Below are 19,025 nucleotides of genomic sequence, written 5' to 3'. Positions count from 1 at the left end.
GATTTCCTTAAGAATGGATAGGTCTGATCTTCTTGCAGTCCATGGGACTCTCAAGAGTCTCCTCCAGCACCATAATTCAAAAGCATCAATTCTTCGGCGATCAGCCTTCTTTATGGTCCAGCTCTCACTTCCATACATCACTACTGGGAAAACCATGGCTTTAACTATACGGACCTTTGTTGGCAAGGTGCTGTCTCTGCTTTTTAAGATGCTGTCTAGGTTTGTCATCGCCTTTCTCCCAAGAAGCAGGCGTCTTTTAATTTCGTGACTGCTGTCACCATCTGCAGTGATCATGGAGCCCAAGAAAGTAATATTTTTCTGGTGAAGATAGGGATGTCCTAAGGAAAAGGAGGATTCCGGGATCAAATCAGAAACCAAGACTGCTTCTGTAAATCCTGTAAAACACTCGTTTCGTTATGTGTTTTGCTGCTTTTATTTTCCCCCCTGTGCTATCTAATCTCTTATTTATTTGAAAAATGCAAACTCTGTTGCATTCCTCCCCCTACCCGGAAAACTGTTAAAACAACAATGTTTACCTAGAACTGAGCACTTTCATGGGCCAGGGGTGGGGCATGGGTGCATTTGGCTTGGGAATTACTGCCTGCCAGCTAAATTACCTGATAAAAGCAGCTGAGGATGGAAATGAGGTCATTCTGCAGAGCCAGTGGTTTGAGTCAGTTTCTTCTGACATGGAAGTGAAGTGAGTAATGAGTGCGTGGCTGCCCAGGGGCAGGGGGAGTGAACCTGAAACTAGCAAAGCCAGAAATTCCACCAGGTGGGTTGAAGACCAGTTAACCTCCTCCTGACTCCTCTTTCTGCTCCATCCATGGCCCTTCGTGTGGGAGCCTCTCCTTCCCGTTGGCAAGTTATTGCTGTTTTTAAAGTCCCATCCCACCCACTTTCTGGAAGTGAGCAGTGGCTGGCATATTCATGCTTGAGAGAAGGTCTAAACCACTGAGCCTCTTGGGCTTGCTGATACAAAGGTCGGCGGTTCGAATCCTTGCAACGGGGTGAGCTCTCGTTGCTCCGTCCCAGCTCCTGCCAACCTAACAGTTCGAAAGCATGCCAGGGCAAGTAGATAAATAGGTACCGCTGTAGCGGGAAGGTAAACAGCGTTTCCGTGTGCTCTGGTTTCTGTCACAGTGTCCCATTGCGCCAGAAGCAGTTTAGTCATGCTGGCCACGTGACCCGGAAAGCTGTCTGTGGACAAACACCAGCTCCCTCTGCGTGAAAGCGAGATGAATGCTGCAACCCCATAGTCGCCTTCGGCTGGACTTAACCATCCAGGGGTCCTTTACCTTTTTACCTTACATGAACCAGTGCGAAGGCTCTGCAATGCTTTTGAACAGAAGGTGCAGAGTGAGAGAACTGGTTTGTTGGAGCACCATGTCAATTAGAGAGTGTTTGGAGGTTGAATCTAGATGACCATTGGCCTTTGACATCTACAATATGTGGCTTTTAGGCACTACATAAGAACCCAAGCAGAGACGCGGGTGGCGCTGTGGGTTAAACCACAGAGCCTAGGATTTGCCGATCAGAAGGTCGGCGGTTTGAATCCCCTGACGGGGTGAGCTCTCGTTGCCCGGTCCCTGCTCCTGCCAACCTAGAAGTTCGAAAGCACATCAAAGTGCAAGTAGATAAATAGGTACTGCTCCAGCGGGAAGGTAAACGGCGTTTCCGTGCGCTGCTCTGGTTTGCCAGAAGCGGCTTAGTCATGCTGGCCACATGACCCGGAAGCTGTACGCCGGCTCCCTCGGCCAATAAAGTGAGATGAGCACTGCAACCCCAGAGTCGGTCACAACTGGACCTAATGGTCAGGGGTCCCTTTACCTTTAAGAACCCAAGCAGAGGCCAGTGGTCCATCTCCTCCAGCATCCTGTTCTCACAGTGGCCAACCAGATGCCCATTCTGTGAAAACCCCCGAGCAGGATCCAAGCACAAGAGCCCTCTCCCGCCCTGTGGCTTCCAGTGACAGGCATTCAGAAACGTTTAATGCTCCCAACTGTGAAGGCAAAGCGTAGCCATCATAGCTAGTAGCCTTCTCCTCTGTGAATTTGCCTGGTCCTCTTTTAAACCCACCCAGGTTGGTGGCCATCACTGCCTCCTGTGGCAGGGAGTTCCATAGTTTAACGATGCACTGTGTGAAGGGGGGTTGTGGTCCAGAATGTCCCAAGAGCACCAGCTTGGTGAAAGCTGCCCTAATAGAAATAAATGTACCTGCAGCAGGGCAGGGGGAGGGGTGTGGCCATTTCCCAGCAATCTTCCCAGCATCACACAGGATCGAGAGACCTGGTCATACGGGGGCTGTTTCTGTTTTCACTGAACACTCCTTCATCAAACACGCGTTTGCATCAGGTTTCGCCTTTTCTCTCTCCTTTCCTTCCCACTTCAGATTCCGCCCACCTGTGCCAATCTCATGTTGCGGTACTAAACCCTGAGTCATAGTATTTACTGCTCTATTCTTCCTGTAGGCAAAAGTAATTTTTCTCTGCCCAAGTAAGGCTGGCGACTGTCTTGTGTGTATGCAAGAAAGTTGTAAAATCGTAGAATCGGAAGGGACCTCTCCTCACCCCCCAGGATCATCTAGTCCTGCTCCCTGCAGTGCAGGAATCTCAGCTAAAGCATCCAAGACAGATGGCCATCCAACCTCTGCTTAAAAACCTCCAGCAAAGGAGAGTCCAGCACCTTAGAAGCTTGTCTGTTCCACTAACGGACAGCTCTTACCCTCCGAAAGTTCTTCCTAATGTCTTCCTAAGCCTTCCCTCTTCCCTCCTCCCAACCTATTTTGCTTAGGAAATGTCTACATGCTTTGGGGGGCAATGGAGGGAAGTTTGTGCCATTTAGGTACGCCAGCTGACCACGAGAACCTGGGTAGATCAGACCGGGGAGGTTCAATCCAGCGTTCCCCATCAAAGGGCTCTCCACATCATGATGATGAACTCCAGCTCCCATCAGTCCCTGCCAGCATGACCACTGTTCAGCGATGGTGGGAGTTGTGGTTCGAAAGCATATGGGAGGTGCCAAGTTGGGGGAAGGCTGACTTAGTCTTTAAGCTGCTTGCTGTTGTCTTCAAATACTGAAGGGAAATCCTCTCTTAGTACATTGAGAGCAATATCATGCCACTTTGAAGAACCATGGCTTCCCACCAAACAGTTCTGGGAACTGTAGTTTGTTCAGGGTGCTGAGAGTTGTTAGGAGACCCCCTGTTGCCCTCACAGAGCTACAATTCCCAGAGCAATTTAACAGTCAGTCCCTCTTTGCAGGCAACTCTGGGAGCCGTAGCTCTGAGAAGGGAATAGGGGTATCTGAACACCTCCCAGCACCCTTAACAAACTACAGCTCTGGGGAATAATTGGTGGAAGCCATGAAGGTTTAAAGTGGCACGATACTGCTTTAAATGGATAGTGCATAATGGGGCCTTGATAACTTTGAAATTTCCTCTTTGCTACAGGGTCCTTGATATCAGGCCAGTCGAGCCAGGAGACGCTCGTTCAAGTTCCCGAGAACAGCGGTAAGTCCCGAAAATGATGGCTGCCTTCTCTTGCAAAAAGGATTTCTGTGCTCTTTTTGTCGGACCCGGCAGCAGCTTTCCCCCTCCAGACGTGTTGGACTACAACGCCCATCAGCCCCGGCATCATGCCGGTTGGGCTTATGGCTTCCAGCTAGGGCTGATGGGAGTTTGGTACAAAATGGCCGTGTAGGCCGAGGGGTTGGAATCCAAAACATCTGATGGTTGCTAGGCTTGGGAAGGCTGTCCTGTGTCAGGTGCCAGCCCAAGACATTTTGCTGCCTGAAGCGGAGACCAGATACCGCCCTGGTCCTGTCTCACTTGCAAAAGTTCTGCTGAATTGCTCAGGCCCCAGTTCCTGCCTTCAGCCCTTCTCCCCCTCTGCAAGAGCTTTTCAGTCATCCTCGTAGAAGGAGGTGTCTTCAGTCGGCTGTGTTGCAAGGCCAGGGTGGGGCAAGGTGCCCCCCCTCCCTCTATGCCCCCAACATTCAAATATAGCAAGGGGCATCTTCACAACTCAGCTCCCCGCTTCCACAACAACACACCCGTTTGCCTCCATTCCTCTAGAACGACCCCACAGCAGGATTTCCTTGCCCACAACCCTTTTCCCGCTCCCCACAGGAAACTGCTTTATACTGAGTCAGGCAGGGGAAGCCCCCAGCCCATCCTTCCTTGTAGTGAGTCAGACCCTTGGTCCATCTAGCTCATGGGCAGCGGTGGCTCTCCAATGGTTTGGGGCAATGGGACATTCACAGCCTTGCATGGGGATTGAACCCCAGGACCTTCTGCATGCAAGGCAGATGTTCTGCCTCTGAGCTCCGGCCCCTTCTTCCCAATTCCTAATGCTTAAAAATGTTGTATTCCTCTTTTCCATCTCTCTCTCCCACACCTTCTCCAATTCATTTTGTCAGCTGGATAATTTTAGAGCCTGGACTTAATGGCACCCCCCACCCCTTTGCAAAACCATGTGTGCTCATTTATTCTTGAAGCGTGTAATTAACACTTATCTTCATTCATTGTCCCCCTCCCCCCTCACCATTCCATGCTTTACAAGCTGCTTCTAAAATCCTGAAGTGTTGCAGCAAAAAACAGGCAAAAGCAGTTTGACTTCCCCCTGATATGTGGTATTATTATTATTATTATTATTATTATTATTATTATTATTTTATTTAAGAAAGAGATACTGATATTTTGACAGGATGGTATATACGTGTTGGGGGTGGTGGTGTAGAAAAAGATAACATACCCTTAAGGTAAAGATAATAAAATGACTGATGCTCATTGGGTATGTGCCTAATTAGGGGAGCCAATCAACATTAGTGCTGCCTACCAGGCCAATTCCATGCCAACTGCTATCTTTCCACAGTGGCTAATTGATGTCTATTTTTAGCCATGTTTTTACTGTATGATTTTACGTATGCAGATTTCACTTGGGTATCTATCTCCCTTGTGTTTCAAGAAGTACGGATAAAAAAAGGAAAAGTGTAAAACTAATTCAGATGAGCCTTCCAGTAAGTATTAATGCATGTGGTGATACAAAACACAGCCCATGCTGTTTTCTTTTACATGATGGATTCAGATTTAACAAAATTTTCATCCCTCAAATGACAGCTTGTCCCCAATAGTTATCCTCATCTACTTATCTGGAGCCACAGATACAAAGCCATTGATTTAGTGAATCTTCATCTCAAAAGTGCCCTGTAAATAGAATACTCCAAAGAATGTCCTTGAGGGAGAGAGAGACAGACAGAGAGTGCATTTTTTGGAAAAAGCATTCTTCTATCCTTTGCAGTACATGAGAAAACCCTCTTTTGCCAAAATTATAGCTAGTTGTTTCCTGGGGCTTTGGTGCAGTGGCCCTGGGCCTGTTTAAAGGGCATTCTGTTTCGGCGCCCACAACCCAGGTCCCAGGCAACTTCCTGGAGCTTGGATGATGCTGCTTCTCTAGGAACTTGCGCCAGACTCTCCGGGTGATCCATGTGTCCCAATGTGATGCTTTTCTGCCTTCCCGCTTACCCGTGTTCTTCTTCCCCTTTAACATTTCTTTAGAAGCACGACTGCCTTGCAAGGCATACCAGGGCTCCCCAAGGCGTGTGGAGTGGAAATTCCAGGGGGATGGCTCCACAACACTCTTCTATCTTGACGGTCACTTCACAGGTGGGTAGTTTAACTGTGTGTGCGTTCGTGTTTCGGAGGATGAGTTAATTCTAAAAGGGGGCTTTTGAGGTCCTAGAAGATAACTTCTGCTGAAGCTGGAACCCTTTATTCTTATTCTCTGCCATATGGGTCCTACCTGGATGAGTCTTAGGCCATAGGGAGAAACCAATTGGGTCAGGAGAAGTGTACATCCAGGTTCCTTGATTCAAGGCAGGGAGGAGGTTGCCCCTCTTCCCTGTTGAACATCCATCTGCCTTGCTAGGTTGTTTGCCCTGCTGTCTCCTCGTTTCCAGTGTTTGAAGCACCTGAAACTGAGCCTCTAAGGCAGAGTAGGGATGCTGTTGGAGTACCAGCTGCCTAACAGTCTCCCTTCCGGAGCTGGATTTGACCTTCTTGGCTAGCTTTCCTAGGACCTTTCAAGATCTTCCTACGCTGCTCAGATTTCAGCAGGGTTTGTATTTGATGCCAGATATTATTATTATTATTATTATTATTATTATTTAGCTAGCTAGCTAGCTTTACTCATGGAAATGACTCACAGTGACTTAGGCACAATAAAAATACTAGCCAGTTATAGTAAAGGCAATCAGTAAAATCAAAACTCATCCATGCACAAATAAAAGGCAGGCGAGCCATTCTACAAGCAAGGAGCCACCACGGAAAAGGCACGTTCTTGTGCTGTGCCACCCTCCCTGTGCTGGTAGCACATGGAAAGGGGCCTTAATGACTTAAATGTCATCAGATAGACACCCCTCTTGCCAAGGAACAATCAGAAGCCAATTTTAAGCCTCCCAGTGGATCCTTCGCAGCAGTCTTTATCTGCCCCACACCTAGCATTTGGTGTGGGCAGTGGGGGGCCTACATTTTGTGGCCCTGAAGCTTGATCTGTTATGGGGGGCCCTTTGTAACCAGCAATAAGGTCTGGGTAACAGCTGCTACCTACTTCAATGGGGTCGTTCCACAACAGATCACCTACAAATTTTTCTTTAAAAAATTAACTACCACATCTCAGATTTTGATTAAAATTGCTGTACTGGATTATCTCACATGTCAAAATCAATAAAGTGAATAAAAAATTCCTCTTCCTTCCTGTGGAATGCCTTCCCATCAGACGTCAAGGAGAGAAAGAACTAATCCAGTTTATATGTACTGTAAGCCACCCCAAGTGGCTGGGGAAACCCAGCCAGATGGGTGGGATATTGTTATTAATATTATTATTGAGTTATGGGGGATAAAAATTAGGGAAATGTTATATACACGCGTGATGCATCATAGAATGATGAGATTGGGTCTCCTAGACCCATTTTTAAAAATCAATATGGACTAAGTTCACTTCTGGGAGTCCTCCCGTGTTGTTAGGTGAATGGGGCCTGGTTTGGAGAAAACAGCCTTGTTCAGGGCTCCTACTAGGCAGAATTAGGCCCTGCAGTTTGATGATTCCACCAGTACTGAGGTAAAATTATTACCACTTGTGCTCAAGTATTCCCTGAAAGAGCTTATTTCTTGGTGTTTTCTCATGCTCTGAGGGCCTTCTCCCCCCCCCCCCAGACCCCTACATGGATCGCGTCGTGTTCCATCCCAATGAACTCTTTTTCAAATCGGTGACTCGGAAAGACACGGGCCTGTACATCTGCGAGGTGGTTGACACTTCAGAGGGCTATCGGCATTCCTCTGTGCGGCTCATTGTTCAAGGTACGAAATGTCATTTTATGTCCAGAATCCTTCATGACCCTGACCACTGGCCTCCAGAAGCTCAACAGCCCAACAAGCTTGGTCCAAAGGTCTCTCAGCGCTCTTGTGTCAAGCAGCCCGTTAATGAGGAATTAATTATTTTAATACCTCGACCACAGCAATTGGTAGCCTCACAGCTGGATTACTGCAATACTTTCAGTGCGGAGCTGCCCTTGGGGTTGATTCAGAGGCTGCAGCAGGCACAGAATGTGGCGGCTTAGTTGCTTGTTGGGCAAGAAACAACCTTCAGCATAGAACGCCTTGCTTGCAGGATTTGCACAGGCTGCCCATTTGCTACCAAGCCAAGCTATATGTACTAACATACAGTAAAAGGCCACATGCAGCTCACGACCAGCTTACTTGAGAAACCAGATCGCTGTGGTCTGAAGGAGAGTCTCTCTTGCAAGTTCCTAAGAATCCCACTCCACGGAGCAGGGCTGCCCCTGTTCTGTGGAAGAACATTCCTGCCAAGATACGCCAATCAATTCCTCTTCCCTGGGAACTCTGGGAAATTGGAGCTCTGTAAGTGGAATAGTGGGGCCTCCTAGCAACTCTCGGCACCCTTAAGAAACTACACCTCCCAGAATTCTTTGGGGGAAGCCATGACTGTCCATAGTGGTATAACTGTTTTTAATTTATGGTGCAAAACGGACCTTAGAAGATGGCAACAATGATGACAATATTATTACTGCAATATTGAGGAGGTTTCTTTGTGTGTATTCCTCACCCAGATCTAACTAGAGAACACGGAGAATAATAAGAAGGCTAGCTTTTGCCCTAACGAGATTATGATGGGATGTTTCCTCAAAGGCAAAAGAATAGTGGGGTGTTTTCCCCTTCAGAGTCAGGCTTCCCATACAGTGGTGCGCAAGCTTTGTTCAGGTGGCACATAGGAAGCTGCCTTATACTGTTGCTCCATCCAACTCAGTATTGTCTACACTGACTGGCAGCGGCTCTCTGGGATTTCAGGCAGGAGTCTCTCCCAGCCGTACCCAGAGGTGCTGGGGATTGAATTTAGGAGCTTCTTGGGGGTAAAGCTGATGCTCTACCACTGAGCTGTGGTCCTTCCCCTGGTCCGTGGTGTGTCTGTAAAAATACAATGAAAAAAATGATCCAGGATCCAGCGCCAGGCAATGCAATTGCAACAACAAGCAGAATCCCCCCTCCCCGATTTGTTTATTTGATTTTCATATTGCAATTTACAGTCATACCACAACACCTTCCATAAGTACAAGATTCCCACGAATCTCTAGACTTTCTTCCTCCCCCTCTGTGGGTCCCATTGTTAAACTGCATCTTATATGATAATCCGAAAATTTTATATCTCCATTGTATCCATAGTTCTCATTATAATACAAGTGTTATTGCAATCCCACTAACGATTTTAATTGTTTGCAGTGGTCCCCAAGGTAAATTATAAATCTACCCCATTCCTTATTGAAATGTTGGTCTTCCTGATTTCTGATTTTTCTGGTCATTTTTGCCATTTCGGTATAGTCCAGCAACTTGATCTGCCATTCTTCTCTGGTAGGGACTTTGTCTTCTTTCTATCTCTGGGCTAGCAGCATCCGCGCAGCTGTCGTTGCATACATAAACAGTCTTTTCTGTTCCTTTGGAATTTCGGCGCCTAGAATTCCTAATAGAAAAGCTTCTTGTTTTCTTTTTGTAAGTGTTATTTTAAACATTTTACTCAATTAATTATATATCATTTCCCATTAAAAATCATTTAAGTGAGCCACAAAGACCCTCAGCAATTTTCAAGTAGTCTGGGAACCTCTGGTTTAGAGCAAAGGAATTTAGGACCGGTGGAGTGCATGTTTTTCAAGTTGTCCTGCACAGCTGCTCGCCTTTCACAAACTAACTGAGCGTTCCTGCAACAACAACACCACCTTTGTTTCTCTAACGGACGTCTCTTGGCCTTGCAGTCCCGCCCTCGAAGCCCAAGGCCCAAGTGCCCTCTGTGGTCACCATTGGCACCAAAGCGGTTCTCACCTGCGTGGAGACAGACGGCTCCCCGCCTCCCACCTTCACCTGGTTCAAAGACAACATCCCGATGCCCCAAGACCCCAAAACCAACTCCCTGTTCAGGAATTCATCCTACACGATGGACCCCAAGACGGGGCTTCTGGTAGGGTCTTGAAAACAGGCTCTAAGCTTTGTGAATTCTGCCATATTTTGGGGGTGGTGGGGGTGGTGCTACTCTGACTTTCGAATTGGGGGTGGGGAGAGAAGAAGAAGAGGGGGGAAACACGTTGTGTTCTGCAACTCATTTTTTATTTTTATTTATTCCGTAACATACACTGCTTGACTGTAGAAAACACCTCAAAGCGCTTACCTCATTATTTACACTGAGATGGTTACACAGTGTAACTCTGCTCTGGCAAGCTTTTGAAGGCCTTTGGCTGAGAGTCGACAAGTGGGAACTATTGGAAAGTTTGGCAGCCTTGTGTGTTGAAAAATAAGGGGTCCTTGGGCATGAGGTTTGTTGAGAGGGGAGGCCAACAGTGAGGAATAGTAAGTCTACTATTCTCGGTTATGCTACCTTAATGCCATAAGCACACTAGTCTTTATTTTATTTTGCCTTTATGTCCCACCTTCTTCTCCCAAGGTGGCTTTTGTGGTTCTCCCACCCACCCACCCAACACACCTCATTTAACTCCCCACAACAACCCTTTGAGGTAGGTTAGGCTGAGAGGCACTGACTGGCCCTCAAGATCACCCAGGGAGCTTCATGGCCGAGTGAGGATTTGAACCCTGGTCTCCCAGGTCCTAGTTGGACACTAACCACTACGCCTCACTGCCTTACTTAAGGTGCCATGATACCACTGTAGATAGTCATGGCTTCCCCCAAAGAATGTTATTTTCAAGGGTGCTGAGAGTTTTTTGGAGGCCCTCCTATTTCCATCACCGAACTACCAAGTTTCCAGAGTTGCCTAGGAAGAGCGGTCGGCTGTTGAAGCACGCTGGGAATTGTAGCTCGGCGAGGGGAATAGGGGATATCCTAACAAATCTCAGCACCCTTAACAAACTACAGTTCCAGGGATCCTTCTTGGGAGGGGGAAGCCAAGAGGTTTTAAAGGGGCCTAGGTTTCTTTGGGAGAACATGAAAGTGAGGTTGAAGATAGTGCCCCATACTAAGTACAAAAAAGGCAAGAAGTAACTGTATCGTTCTGCTTGCGTGCTGTTTTAAATCAAACTATGGTTTGAAGGTGAACACACAGCAGGCTGGCATGGGCTGAAATTGTTGATTCTTTGCACCTCCTTCCCCATTACTTCTGGCTTTCGAGTAGACAAGAGAGGTCTCCTGACCCCTGGGAATTGCGTGCTGCTGAGACCCCTCTTTTTCTCCCTCTCTTTCAGTCTTTTGAGCCCGCGATGGCCTATGACGCTGGGGACTACTACTGCCAGGCAGACAACAAAGTCGGGGCCCCCCAGAAGTCCGACACGGTGCGCATGGAGACCAGTAAGTAGGCCCGACTGGTGGTGGGTTGCCTTAATGGTCGGCTCTACTGTTTGGCTATAGAGGGAACGAACACCTGAGAGCAGATCTTTGCAACCTGAACCCAAATGCCTTTACAGATATTTATGAAAAATGCATAAATACATAATATTCCAGAGCTTCCCTTATATATTATTTAGGTTTTAGGGGTTTTGGAGGATGAAGGCACTGGAAACAGTTTACTTAATAACGTTAGCTCTCCCTTTTGTGCCTAAATATATGTGTATACCTGGAATGATGTGAAAGAGTTAATTGCAATTTTAGATTTGACTGGTGTATTATCTGTTGCAGTTGCCCACTTTTCACTTACATTGTATTTGTTCAGTGTGTGCGTGCGTGTGTACACACACAAACAACAACAACATGGCACTAGTAACAGATGACAATTAAAATAAAAATAGAAGGGGATATCTAGAAATAAACATAATAGGAGCACATTTCCAAAATCAAACAAAATAAATTAATATCACAAGCTTGCAAATGTGTACATTATCCTGTACCTTATTCCTCCAGTACATTATAAAAAGACTCCCATTTCTCAATACTGTAAAGGCATCTTCTTGTCTCCCCTCTGTGTTTCTTACCATCTCTGTAAGCTTAACCATGCATATACTGTGTCCCAGATTTTAGTTATGCATTCTCTTGAGGATGGTATTCTCATTTCTGCCCTGCCCCCAATTTTGACAAATGCTGTAACCATTCTGGCAGCAAGTTAAGAGATGTTTGCATTAATTCCCTGTCCCCTTCGTGCAGTTTCTTCAACATATTCAGATGGTAAAATTAGAGGGTCCATGAGTAAGGTATAGCCAGTTATTACTTCATTATGTTCTAGTATTCTTTTTATGAATAATGAATTTCCGAATATGAAATTTTGGTGCTCTCAGAGGGAGCTTAACATCCCTCCCTCATTGTCTACAGCCTTGATCGATACTAGGATATGGTGATTTAGAAGGTGCTTTCCACTATTGGGAAAAAAAGGTCAGGAATTTCCCAAGATGAGTTGGCTGAAGTATGGGATTGGAGAAGTGGAAGTAAGATCACGAACAAAAGGATCTTGGTGACAGGGCAGGAATGATGAAAAGATACCTGAAACTAATCCATTAATTGGCGTTCCAAATACATTCTAGTATTTGTCTTTGGAAAAAAACAGGATAAGGCCGCAGAAGCCCAGTAGGAATGGGGAATTGCCAGATAAAGAGGAAAGTTATTACAAGTGTGGGGTGGCACCCCCAAGGCAGTTGGCCAAAGGTGACAACAGGCCTCAGGCGGGGAAAAACCATCATTAGACACCCCTGCTGTAAAGAGAGAAATGAGTAAGAAACAAAATCTCACTTCGTGTTAGGTTTGCTGCCCCACTTCAGCCAAAGTTGAAGGAGAAAACCTCCAGTGAATTAGAGTCAGTCCAAGGTATACAGGTGTACAGGTGTCACCAGACAGACTCTCCTTCATTGGAGGTTTTGAAGCAGAAGTTTGGATGGCCGCCTGCCAGGGATTCTTTACCTGCGACTCCTGCATCGCACTAGAATGACCCTCAGGGTCCCTTCCAACTCGACAATTCTATGATTCCATGCTGTTTTGCCAGACTGTGTAGGGTCTTGCTGTGTGACAGGCTCCTTTTCAGAAGAGCTGAATACCATCTTCCTTTTCTGTGCAGGTGAAGTCAACGTGGGCGGCATTGTTGCTGCTGTGGTGGTGCTTCTCATCGTCCTAGGCCTGGTGATCTTTGGGGTCTGGTTTGCCTACACCCGGGGCTTCTTCAGCAGTAAGTAGCAGGCTATGCACTTGAACCGATCATGTCATGCAATGTTTAGTTTGATTATATATGTGGCTTCCTCCACTGAGGCGGCCTGGCAAGGTTTTTTGGGCTTGGCGTTTGGTTTAATATCCCATGCACTTCCCCAAATAAGTGGGAGCCTGCAATATGGGGATGACATTGGACTCCCTTACATGGTTGTCGAATCGTGGCCATAAATGACATGGGTGAGGTGCTTGTAAGGCTCTTAAACAATCCTGTGAGGCAGCTGTGCCCGCTGGTGGCTCAGGGGAGCTGTAGCCAATAACCTCTGGAAAGAACCAAGCTGGCAAAAGGCTGACCTAGGCTACAGACTAAACATTTAACGCACTGTGATGAACTTGAAACTGTCATGGCTTCCCCCAAAGAATTTTGGGAGCTATAGTTTATTAAGAGTGCTAAGAGTTGTTAGGAGGCCTCTGTCCCTCTCCCAGTGCTACAGTTCCCATTAAAATTGTTATTCCATTTTGGCAGTTGTAGCTCTTTGAGGGGAATTGTGGGTCTCCTAGCAACCCTGCACCCGTAACAAAAATAGCCAGGCCACATTCACACCATACATTTATAGCAGTATCCTATCACTTTACACTGTCATGGCTTCCCCCAAAGGATCCTGGGAAAGGAAGTTCCTTAGGGGTGCCCTGTTCCCCTCAGAGGGCTACGATTTCCAGAGTGGATTAATAGTATTTCATCTTCCCAAATGTGGAGTCTAAGAAATAGTCTCCAGACAGAAGTTTTAGGATTAAGAACTGTCGAGAATCTTCTTTATTAAAAAGTGGTAGCTTTGAGAGCTGCACAGAGGACAAGGTCTTGGCCTAGCCCCTCACAGGAAACTCTGCATACAAGCAGAGAGGATAGCTTTTTAGAGACATGTTACAAAGCATCAAAGCAAGTGTCACAGATATGACCGCAAGCAGTCAGTTTAGACTTGGAACAATACGAAAGGGAAGTTGATCAGCAAATCAGCTGAATGTGACTTTTTGCAGTCTAGACAGTAGAGCATCTGAGGTACTTTCAGAAGATACCACTGCATTCCTTCCTTCTCCTTTTCTGAAAAGCTCGAAACATCACATCTTCTCTCTCTCTCCTGTGTCTGACCCATTTCAAGAAATAGGATAGGAACAGAGTTTACTGGGATTAGTCAAGTGCCCCCAAAATAAGTCCAAGTAGATCCTAACCCAATTTTGTCTCCACACTGGGAGCTCTGCAAATTGTATGATTCCCAGGATTCTCTGAGGGAAGCCATGACTATTCAAACGATACAATCCTGCTTTAAATGTAGAGTGTGAATGCGGCCTGGCTGTAGTTTGCTAAGGGTGCTGAGAGTTGCGAGGAGGACCCCCCCCCCATTCTCCTCCCAGAGCTACAATTCCCAGACTTCCCTGAGAAGAGGGGTTGACTGTAAAACCACTCTGGAAATTGTAGCTCTGGGAGTGGGAAATATGGGTGTTTCTTCAGAACTCTTCAGCATGTTAGTAAACTACAGCTCCCAGAACTCTTTTGGGGAAGGAGCCATGACTGTTTAATGGGGTGTTACTGTGCTTTGAATGTATGGTGTAAATGTAATTGTCAGAAGAAGAAGATTTGCTCAAATGATTTGAGGAAACTGAAGTTTGCCTTGTTGGCTAAAGTTTTGTTTCCCCCCTCTTTTTCAGAAAGAAGAGAGTGAGTAGAAGCTTGGCCAGTTGGGTTGGCGGCGTCGGTGTCTCCTCCACCAGAACCCTTCTTCCCACCCACATTGCCCTGCCTCTCTCATCCCCTCCCCACATATTCCTCCTGCCCCCAAAACTCTTATATGTTGGCTGAGGCTTGGAGGCCACTGGGTTCCCCTTGGCCCCATTCCTAGCCACCGAAGAGGGTGGTGGGAGTGGATGGCGCTTGCAGAAGGAGCCACGGTGCGCCAGCCTCCAGTGGAAGCCTCTGGGTGTCAGGTGCCCAGAGTTATTTATTAACGAACTTGTATACATTGCTTATATGCGAAAAGGGGTTGCATCTGGTGTTAGCCCTACTCAGAGTAGACCCACTGAAATTAACCGGCATGGCTAAGGTGGGTCTGCTCTAAATAGGGCCACATTCATGCCATGCATTTAAAGCACTGTGGTGCCACTTTAAATAATTATAGCTTCTTCACCCAAAGAATCCTGGGAACTGTAGTTTGTTAAGAGTGCTGAGAGTTGATAGGACACCCGTATTCCGCTCACAGAGCTACAGTTACCAGAGTGGTTTAGCACTCAATCTCACTTCACAGGGAACTCTGTTGACTCCTCTTAAGAGCCAACAGTGTGATGCAGCAGCAAAAAAAGCAAATGCGATTCCAGATAGCATCAATAGAAGTAGAGTGTCCACCTCAAGGAAAGCCAAAGTGCCACTCTGTTCTGCCTTGGTTAGACCCCCACCTGGATTCATGTGTCCAGTTTTGGGCGGCACATTTTAAGAAAGGTGTTGACAAGCCGGAAGGTGTGCAGAGGAGGGCGACCAGGATGGTCAGAGGCCTGGAGATCAAGCCTTATGAGGAATGGTTGAGGGAGTTTGGGATGTTTAGAGAGGTGATAGGATAGCCATCTTCAAATATTTTAAGGGCTGTCACACGGAAGACGGAGCAAGCTTGTTTTCTGTTGATTCAGAGGGTGGGACCCAAATTGATGGATTAAAATGACAAGGAAATTCCAACCAAACTTTAGGAAGAACTTTCCAAAGGTACAGCCTTTTGACAATGGAACGGACTACCTGAGAAGGTGGACTCTCCTTCACTGGAGGTTTTTAAGCAGAGGTTGCCAGGGATTCTTGAGCTGTGGTACCTGCATTGCAGAGGGTGGGACTAGATGACTCTTGGTGGCGCCTTCCAACTCTGCAACCTGTGAATTGTATGGTGTGACTATGGCCTGGGATTTAGCTGAATGGCACCCTCAGCATTCCACCTTCTGCCTACGCTTCTGGGATATCTTCCTCTGTTGCCAGGTCCCTGTCTAATTTCTCATTTCTCCACCTGTTTTAGCACCACCAGCAATAAGAAGGTCATTTACAGCCAACCTTCTACCCGAAGTGATGTAAGTAGAACAGGAACTTGCTCTGTTCTTTCCCCAGAAAAGCTGGTTTTGTTAGGCGTGGCAATGATGTAATGAGTGGTGTTTTTGGCAGCCTCCGACTGGGAGGAATGATGGGGCCACTCAAGTCTCTGGTGGGTTTGCAAACGTGCTCATAAATTTATTTCTTTATTTGGAAGAGAAAAAGGTGGGACCATGAGCAGGAGGTAGTCAACCTTTTCATACCTACCACCCACTAATGCATCTTTCTTGATGGTAAAATTTCCTTACCGCCCACCAGTGCTCGATGGAAGGAGGATTAAGCTTGTACCGTAGAACCCCCTGCTGCCCACCTAGAATCCTGAAACACCCACTAGTGGGCGGTAGGGACCAGGTTGACAACCCTTGGTTTAAAGGGTACCTATGTAGGTTCTCTCGGACAGCGCACACCAACTCGGGTGATTTCCTAGACCAGTGGTTTCCAAACTTGGGGGGGGGCCACTGCCTCCTTGGTGCCATAAACCCATCCCCAGTGCCCCCTACCCAACCCAGTAAAATGAATTCTTCAGAACTGAAGTTCAAAATGTTAACAAACTTGACCGCGTGCTTATATGAAAAATAAATACATGCCAAAATAAATATATGATCTGATCTAAGCTTGTGGAAGGATAGATAGATAGATAGATAGATAGATCGGTCGCAGCAAAGAATATTGCATGAAAATTTTTTTGACACATTCTTACTAACAAAAACATAAGGGGTGAATGAAGTTTATAGCATAGAATATTTATTTATAACTACCAAACATGCACAAACCCTCACCTACCACAGATGTACAATAACTAATTTATAAGAGAATAAAGAGCTATTATTGTGACAACTTAGCATCATAGCTACAAACAAACGTGACCAAAGTAAATAGCTTTGAAAGTGATAAGAGCGGTAAAACTTTAAATATGAAGCAAGGGAGGTGTTTTGCTCTAGGCTCTAACCTGGTCATTTGTTAAATAAGTGATCTGTGTGCTTGGAGGGGCCCATCTGCAACGCCCCCTTGCCTGTTAGACACCCCCATGTAATCCCCTCCCAAGGAGTGGTCCTGCCCACTTTGGGAAACACTGGTCTGGAGAGAAAGTATTGGCTGTGTCCAAGCTACAAGTTTGGATGTTGGGTGGCTGTTCTTGGCCTGTTAGAGAAAAAATCCAAAGGTTAATAATAATAATAATAATTTATTTATACCCTGCCCATCTGGCAGGGTTTCCTCAGCCACTCTGGGTGGCTTGCAGCATATCTAAAAACATAATAGTAGTTCAGTGCCCCAGCTTCAACACACAGTCGCACACACCTGCGACAGCAAGCCCACCTTAACAGGATTAGAAGAAGCCAATGTGTGTGACAAGTTTTGAACGCATGGAAAGTGCAATATCAGGGCAAAGTGTTTATTATTAAACACTCTGCCATCCTTTTGTGGCCACGTGGCCATTGTTAGCAATCGTGGCACGCTGGTGGTGCAAGATCACTCTCAAAGACGGGAGGAGACGCAGGCGTACAGCTAAGAGCTGTGAGGATTATGCACCTTGAAACTTTGGGGTTCTGAATTTATGTGGTCTGGCTCTCTACAGCAGCCTCCCCCAAGCTGGCTGAGGACTGATGAGACTTGTAGTCCAAAGCCCCAGCTGGAGGGGAGGCTGCCCTGCTGGCTTTCTCATGCTGTGTAACTTAGAGGTTTCTTCTCTCTCTCTCTCTTTTTCCAGGGTGAATTTAAACAGACGTCTTCCTTCTTGGTCTGATCTCCACTCTCATGTTGCCTTCCACCATGTATTAAAGTCTAACCTCTCCCTCCTCTTGAGGCTGTTGTAAATGTTCCTTATGAATCTTTGTAATTAAGCGTGATTTTTTTAAAGAAACTGTTTTTAAGAAAAGATGAAGTGTGCCGTTATGAATTTTGTTTTAATGCTTTAAACCCTTGGTCACTACTCAGCTGAAGAGCATCAATTTATGGCGGTCTCATTAGGGGCCTGGCCATCGAGTGCAATCCTATCCATGCCTACTCTGAGGGTCATATGCAATGAAGTTTTTACACAGAGGAGACCCACTGAAATTAAGAGACCAAATTTCAGAAGCTGCAGTCATAGCAAATGCAAACAGCCACCGCAGTGCCTCTCGTTTGGGTGGAATTAACTGTGAAGGGACTATTGCTGTCTTGTAAAACGTCATTGAATACCACCGACCAAGTCCTATTGAATTCAGTGAGGTTAGGATTGCAGCCTGGAAAACTTAGTTTGGGGCTCCTAGGCTTACCTTTTGACCCTTGCAAGCTGCCCAGGTTTGACCTGTAGGGCATTGCCTTTTGGGATGTCAGTGGCATCCCACAATCTGAGATGGCTTAAGTCAAAATTGTACCTATGAAATCCCTTCCTGGCCTTGAACCCCTTCTACCTCAGATTGGCCTCCAAAAAAGAAGAGAATTGGTTTTGAGAGCAGAATTAATAATCGTGTCTGGATGCTTCCTGGAAGAGTCAACGAGGGGCCAGAGGATATCGATAAATCTACCGCCACACAGTGCAAACTTGTATTGTCCTGTAGCTGCGATCCAGCACAGAATTAGAATAGGGTCTTACAGCCCAGTCCTAACCACATCTGCTTGGAAGTCAGTCTTGTTGCATTAAGTCACGGTTACTCCCAGGTACAGGATTGCAGCTGTGGCCCATTAATCTGAGAGTTCCTGCATGCGTAGCTGTGGGGTGGATTGGGCCCGGTGTTAGTGGTGGCTTTTATGCTGCGTTAGAGAGTTGGCCTTCAAACTTGAGAGTGCTATCGTATGTGCCTTTTATAAATACTGCTGCGACGTTCTTGTATCATTTTGTATGCTGGGAACAGAATTGAAAATAAACATTGCCCTTCCGTTTGAACCCTGTCTTCTGTGTTTAAATATGTTTTGCGCTTCGAGTAATAGTCACAAGCGGGCAGCGGATGTCTCAGGGGTATGAGGCTATGCAGATGTAACTCCAAACCAGTCGGGTTGCGACTGTGATCGGGTGTGAGCCTTGGGCTGAGGCTGAAAAGTGGTGGTTTGATTTTGTGTGTTGCAGGGGGCTTCAAGGCAACTTGTAAGCCTGGTTTGCAGAACCCATTGTTTGGCCAAACAATGCGTTCCCTAATCCTTGTGCACAGAGGAAGGGGAGAGCGTGGGAATCTTGAAACGGCAAACTGTGGTTTGGTGCTACCTCTGAATAGCCTCAGAATTTACCCAGTGAAGGAAAGTGGAGGGGGGAAAACACTGCCACAAACATACATCTCAACCAGTCCAGTTAATGGGTT

The 19,025-nt window shown here is 46.5% G+C and overlaps 1 protein-coding gene across 2 annotated transcripts in view; it reads left to right on the top strand.

Moving 5' to 3' along the window:
* Positions 1-18,616, top strand: part of F11R (F11 receptor) — a 30,227-nt gene extending 11,611 nt beyond the window's left edge. Inside the window, exons 2-9 of one of the 2 annotated variants that reach the window (XM_080984464.1) lie at positions 3,452-3,511; positions 5,558-5,665; positions 7,214-7,357; positions 9,322-9,524; positions 10,757-10,859; positions 12,550-12,661; positions 15,680-15,731; positions 17,459-18,616. In XM_080984464.1, the coding sequence (XP_080840590.1) occupies positions 3,452-3,511; positions 5,558-5,665; positions 7,214-7,357; positions 9,322-9,524; positions 10,757-10,859; positions 12,550-12,661; positions 15,680-15,731; positions 17,459-17,494 (818 nt within the window). In that variant the 3' untranslated portion in view covers positions 17,495-18,616. Of the gene's footprint in view, positions 1-3,451; positions 3,512-5,557; positions 5,666-7,213; positions 7,358-9,321; positions 9,525-10,756; positions 10,860-12,549; positions 12,662-14,339; positions 15,570-15,679; positions 15,732-17,458 lie in introns of those variants that run through there. The other variant, XM_080984463.1, reaches the window with a different exon arrangement.
* Positions 18,617-19,025: the final 409 nt, after the last annotated feature.

Source organism: Podarcis pityusensis, assembly GCF_964106645.2.
Source record: "Podarcis pityusensis genome assembly, chromosome: 16".
NCBI classification, from domain to species: Eukaryota; Metazoa; Chordata; class Lepidosauria; order Squamata; family Lacertidae; genus Podarcis; species Podarcis pityusensis.
This window is presented reverse-complemented; position numbering and strand designations above follow the sequence as displayed.